At 36.4% G+C, this 6767-nt stretch overlaps 1 protein-coding gene across 4 annotated transcripts in view; it reads right to left on the bottom strand.

Annotated features, from left to right (window-relative positions):
• Window positions 1-409: 409 nt before the first annotated feature.
• LOC125261202 (rho guanine nucleotide exchange factor 26-like) overlaps window positions 410-6767 on the bottom strand; it is a 55516-nt gene continuing 49158 nt past the window's right edge. Inside the window, exons 12-13 of one of the 4 annotated variants that reach the window (XM_048179804.1) lie at window positions 3169-3323; window positions 416-1508 (exon numbers count right to left, since the gene is read on the bottom strand). In XM_048179804.1, the coding sequence (XP_048035761.1) occupies window positions 1469-1508; window positions 3169-3323 (195 nt within the window). In that variant the 3' untranslated portion in view covers window positions 416-1468. Of the gene's footprint in view, window positions 3324-6767 lie in introns of all 4 variants that reach the window. The other 3 variants (XM_048179803.1, XM_048179805.1, XM_048179806.1) reach the window with 3 other exon arrangements.

Raw genomic sequence — 6767 nt, 5'->3', positions numbered from 1 at the left:
GATCACATAGATGTGACTATTGTGAGTCAAAGTTATAGCGCCACCAATTGGCAGCAGGAAATGTGTTACTTTCAGCATGCTTTGAGATCACCATCTTATTTTTACCCGATTTGCTTCAAACTTCATCAGAATAATGTTAAAACATGGCAGATGTAGTCCTTTGAAAAGAATTGTGATATCTCAAACACTGTTGCCTTGGCAACGCATCAAACTTTAATATTTGTTTTGGATGCTTTTAAGGCTCTTAACATGCTTCAAATTGTATGAAACTCAACACACACATCAGGATTGTTAGCCAGTAGACATGGGCAAAGCCTTAGAAACGGGCAGGGAGGAGGGGCTCTATAGCACCACCTTATAGTGCAGTAAATGTAGAGTGAATTTGACATAGTCCTTTGATGTTTAACCGTTTTAACTGCCTATTGCCCACTGTGCACAGTTGCCCTGAAGCCACCGGAGTGGCGGTGCCACCGGCTTGGGCCCGCCATCGCTGCTCGCAGCTATATTTCAATTTGTTATTGTTAAATAAGATTTCGATCATATCGCCCAAACCTAGGAGAGGGCATGCATGTCAACACTCATCAGTGTGTGCTGATGTGTACACACAAATGTAAAACAATCCTACTGCCTGAAAATGTCCATTTTGCCCTGGCCCCGGCCATCTGTCAGAAACATCGACCACATCTTCCTTCTCTCAGTTCTGGCAACAAGTGGCACCTGGACTGGCACTAATCAAATTTTTAACCAGCTTTCCCATCAGCAAACTGAGTGCTGGACAATTACACTACCGTCTGCTCCTGACATATCATATTATAATTGCATATTACAGCATCCAGTAGGAATTTCTATCACTTGAGCAATCTGATGTTCCTACTGCTTTAATGATATCCTCTCCAGCAACCAAGAGATGTTCCAGCTCCAGGACACAAAACATTCACACACTTTTGAGTAAACAACATACACACAGGCCTCTGTGTTGGAATGAAGAGAAATGCTGTATTTGGGTAATTACATATTTGAAAGATGAATTATGACATCGCTGTATAATACTGAACCTTTAATGTTAAACTTCTTGTACACTCACATTTTGATAACAATCCCTGTGTACTCATACAACAACTGAATCATTTGACATCGAACACAGTGCACTGAACATGGTGTCCTTTTCTATTGTCTATAACACTAATAAACATTATTATTATGCATTTAAACGTTAGTTACATAACCAGAGAAAATGAGTGAAAACAGTGGAGCAGAGAGAGAGAGAGAGAGGAAATGAAAAGAGGGATGGAGTGGAGAGTGTGTGATGGCGTGCACGGGTTTGTTTTGCTTCAGTTTTGAGCGAGTAGTGTGACTCAGGCTCCCCCAACATATTGTACAAACCATGTGTCGGAATAAACATCACACAGTGGTTGAAAAAAAAAAAAAAAAAGCTTTTCTTTGCTTTTCTAAGCTTGCTCCTCATTTTTCAGTTGAATCCCAGACACCGAGCTTGGGGGCAGTATCTGCTGGAGTAGAAATAAAAACCATCTAATTATCCTGGAGGTTGTCCCCTTGTTATAGCGTGCAGAATGTTCCCAAAAAATGACCAGAAAAACAAAAAGGAGAAAAAAGAAAAAGAAAAGAAAAAAAATGGAGCTTTGCTAACTACATGACTCACTGACAAACTGACTGGCACTGTGCAGACATTGTACAAACGGACCAATAAGACATGTTACACACAAATACAGACAACTCTAAAATAAATACAAAGCAATGTTTACTCTTTACATTGCTACAAAACAAATGTATATATTTTTAAAAACATGTGAGCCTCAAAGGTCAAATGTTCTAAATGTGCAATTTTAAACTAAACAATTTTAGAAGAAAAACTGACCACAAAACAGAGTGTCCTAACCACGCTCAAAATCATTCAAGCAATAAGTTATCTCGTACATGTTATATGAGTTATTTTCCTACTGGACACCACCATTAACAGTGTTGCATGATCAAGATAATGTTTGTTATTTATTTTCTTTTTTAGTTGCTTTGTGCCAAGTAGCACAAAACACAATGTTTGTCAAGGACAATCACCAAAAAGTTTGAAAATGAGTCAGAGTGGTGGCATAAATGTATTTAAACAGGAATCAGAAGCAAGGGAAACAGTATATCACATTTTGGAATGCTAACAAAAAAACAAGTCAAACTGATCATCATAACAGCAAAATCTGGAGCAATGCGAGTAGTGTGTGTCATCTGCAGTCGTTTGCATCAGAGCATAGTTTGACCTAAAAAGGGTTTAGCCAGAAAACCTTGTAGTGCCGGGTGAAAGTGATAGGACAGCAATATTTTATTTTATAATAACATTCTAATGGCTTGTTTCCACTGAGCGGTGCGGTTCAGTTCAGTTCAGTCCTGTACAGTACGATTCGGGACAGCAAACCCTGATCTGGCTTGCATTTCCAGTGCCAACAGTACCCTTACTTGATAGGCATGGTGTATGCTGGAAAGTAGCGATCGACATCATTCTTGCGTGAAGAAGATAGTGATAGTAAACAACAATGAAGGACATACAGCAGCTTTGTTTCAGCGAAGGCAAAAGGAAAAACAGCCAAAAAATACACACTGTGTTGCAATGTTATTTGTTGTTGTCATTCACCTTGTAGCACGCAAGTGACGATTCTCTGTGTAGCTCCACCCTTCTGGTACCTGTACTATTGTTACTATTGTGCTAGGTAACCCAACAGAAGCGTTCCAAAAAAGTGGTACGGTACGGTTCAGAATTAGAGTACCATTCAAAAACTGCGTACCGTATAGAACTGTACTGTACCGCTCAGTGGTAACGAGCCATAATATTGATATTACGCACTGGCCAGCGGTAAAATTCCACTCCACTTTATTTTAACACAAAATACTGCCCTCTCAATTACTTTAATTCCTTACAACAATTGGGTACAGTTTTTGAGTTATGTCATTTCCTTTTGGAATAATTGCTAAAGCTAACTTTGCCCTATCTCTGCAATAGGATCAACCCGTACATACAGTACAAGCTGTACCTTTATATCCACACACTTTAGCCCAATAATTTCCTGTTTTCTATAGTATCCTCCAGGGCACAATAACAGCAGGGAAGAACAGAGGCACATTTGGACACTGTTTGAGAGATATAATTTGTGGTCTCCAGCTCACCTTTTCTTTCGTGTGACAATGAGAACATCATTGAAGAGGAAGAAATAGACCTGCTGGCGAGATGTCCTCTTGGAAAAGATCCCATTTTCCTCTACGAAGGCCGTTAGCTCACCACGCTTTACCATCCAGCGGGATGATGACACCAGTGGGAATGGCTGCAGAGAGAATGTGGGAAAGGAGAAAATGTGAGCCAGACAGAACCGTTAATATTTTTTATGCAACACGGATGACATGAAGAAATCTAACAAGGCCTCATCTTTATCCAAATGAGTGTGAATAAAATAGTTAGATAGGGATGTAGCATTTTGACTGCTAAACAAAATAATAAATCAGCCAGCTTTAAAAAAAATCTCAAGACCCCGTTCTATTGCTTCAGTCAAGAATAGTGTACAAAATCCATACCTCGTTGCTTTTCCAATGCAACCAATCAAAATAAAAAATAAATAAATAAATAAAAATCACATAATAATTGTTTTCATTATCAATCACTGCTGCCAAAGTACCCATGTACTTGAAAAGACACTGGGTTTCATTCACTAATAATAATATGAATAGAGAACTCACGAAAAAATTCAACCCAATTCCAAACATATGCATATGCACACAAATTTGTTATTTTAACCTCATTCTAATGCTAATGAATTTCAAGCATTCTAAATGAGCGGCCATGTGCCCAAGATTAGTATTTTCATATAAGGGATTTTTGCAGAGCCTTTTGTCACTCTCATCAAACATATGACACTCTCACATATGACGCCTGTGAGAAGTTGAATGCGAAGAAAGATCCTCAAGTTATAGCAAGTCTGCTGTCCTTAAAGCAAGTTCGAACACAGTAAACACCTTTTAAAGTTGGCATGAAATGGTAGTTGCCTCTATTGGGATATACACTGTGTGCAGAATTATTAGGCAAGTTGATTTTCTGGTCATATTTTTTCCAAGCACATTTTACCAATACCAAACCACATTAATCTTAACAACTACTATTAATTTTTTATTTAATCATTTATAAGATATAATTGTTCATGAAGGCTGAAAATGAAAAATGCCTTATATTCAGATATGCATAATTATTAGGCAGGTTTTCTTTTACAGGCAAACTGACCCAAAAAAGAGATTTAACTCAGACTGAAAAGTCAAAAATTACTAAATTCTCATGAGAAGGATGCAATACTAATGCAATACTAGAAATCACAAAGTTAAGGCATGACCAATGGACAGCAAAATGCTCATTGGGTCAGCAGGGTCAGACAAAAACAGGTGGTGAAGAAAAGACACATGTTAACTGCAAAAGAAGAATTAAGTGTGAAACCATCAGGAACCATTTAGTCTCCAGCGCCACCATTTTCCAGAACTGCAACCTACCTGTAGTCTCCAGAAGTGCAAGGTGTCAGGATTTTTGAGACTTAGGTTAGGTAAAGAATCCTAAAAGATGACCCCCACTTAATAAGAATCACAAGCTGAAGTGTTGTAAAATACATGAATACTGTTTATTTATAGGCTTTATAGACAGACAGGAGTTCATTTTTATTCCATATCTGCAAGACAGACTTTTCAGGATAAGAGATGGATGAAAAATGAAATCCCACACCAATTCCAGCCTTCATGGTCAATTATATATCACTTATACATGTTTAAATACAAAATGAATAGTAGTTATTAAGATTGATGTGGTATGGAATTGGTAAAATGTGCTTGGAAAAAAAAAAGGATCAGAAAATCAGCTTGCCTACACTGTAAAAAATGTTAAAGGTAAAAGACTGTAAAAATGCTATGGTGAAAAACAGTTAATTGGTTTACAGAAAGTTTCCATACTATATATGTGAATAACTGTAATAGATCGAATGGTACATTTAATTTAATTTTATGGTAAAATACCGTTAAATTTACAGTTTTTGGAAGAGAAAAATAACAAGTCATATAATTTACAGTGAAAAACCGTAAATTGACATTCCCACAATTCCCTGCGTGACACTTCACATTTGATGTATTTTCATTGAAATAACTTTCCTAGTTTTTTCTAATCAGTTAGGTACATTAGGGTTTTATGTTACATCTAATGTTGTTAAATTAATGTTTATTACATTTTTAAAATGTCGTGTGTTACCATGATGGTGTTCAATGTTTGCATGAATAACACTGTGTGCACCTTTTATATATTAATATTGTCCTTCTCAACTTGTGGAAAAGCTGCTTGTGATGAACTTTGATTCATCATGTGACTGTCATCACCACTGTGTTTGGTGATTGTCAGTGTATTTCAAAGGTACAAAACAGATATTAGTACTTCATTAGGTTGGTAAATTAACATTATATCAGTTACGATATCTTACTGTAAATTTAACAGATTTTTTTTTTTTTTAACATTGATACCATATTTTTACGGTAAAGTTCTGGCAACCACAGCTGCCTTTTTTTACTGTAAATTTTACGGGGATATTTTTTCAGAGTAATAATTCTGCACACGGTGTATATTAACACGAATAAAAAATACAATCACAAAACGTGAGACGAAGTTACATTGTGAGATTGCAAAGAACTTTTGCAAACAAACAGTTGATGGGACCCCACTGACTTCCATAGTATGTTTTCCATACTATGGAAGTCAATGGGGTCCAACAACTGTTTGGTTACCCATATTCTTCAAAATATCTTCTTTTGGCGTTTGGCGGAAGAAAGAAATTCATATAAGAAAACTTGAGTATGCGTAAATGATTGAAATTTTTTTATTTTTAGGTGAACTATCCCTTTAACCTCAGAACAATCTCAAATTAAAACGAGGTGCTTAAGTCTGATTTTGTGGTGGCTGTGCTTTAAAATGAAATTATTATAATCTTAATTCAAGTGATGAAGTATTTTGAAAGTCTGACAGTAATCAGTGTTGAGTACTACTGTAAGGTTAACTCTGCCTGGTTTAAATGTTTGAAAAATGATTAAAGATTTAAAACAGTCCTTAGAAATGTATAAAAGCAATCAAATGTAATCAGTTACATTACTTTAATAAAGTAATTGAAATAGTTACACCACTTTTTACATTTTAAATAGGGTAACTTGTTATCTGTAACCTAACCTTCTCAACAATGTTTTATGCATAAACAGACTGGTGTGAGATCTACTGACCTTCTAACAGCTGGAATCAGCAAAGTCTTGTGGCTATGCTCAACCCTTTAGACATCTGCTTGTACAAAATGTGCCAGCAGTACTTTCCCACACTGCTAAAGCAGCAGGTTGTGAATATGGTTTCATCAGTAAGTGTGTCCAATGCATCACTTTGTACGTGCAAAGCAAATGAACGTGTTTGGGAGTAACGTAGTAGGAAATAATTCATGATGAACACATGACGTGAAGACCCACAGTGAGAAAGCATGTGTGTATGAGGTAAACATGTATGAACAGTTTTCTGTAAGGAGTGAAAATAAATAAAAAGCAGCAAAAGCAAATACCCACAGGTCTGCTTGCTTCTTGTGGTACAAGGCACTACATGAAAGTGAAGGCAAGTAAATGATAAATCCCATGATTAACAGGCTGACAGTCTAAAATCTTGCTAATTTCTGTGAGGAAAAAAAAAAAAAAAAAAAAAAAAAATCACTCCACAGGCCTTA

Source organism: Megalobrama amblycephala, unplaced genomic scaffold, assembly GCF_018812025.1.
Source record: "Megalobrama amblycephala isolate DHTTF-2021 unplaced genomic scaffold, ASM1881202v1 scaffold370, whole genome shotgun sequence".
NCBI lineage: Eukaryota > Metazoa > Chordata > Actinopteri > Cypriniformes > Xenocyprididae > Megalobrama > Megalobrama amblycephala.
The sequence above is the reverse complement of the archived record's forward strand: the minus strand, read 5'-3'. Positions and strand labels throughout refer to the sequence as shown.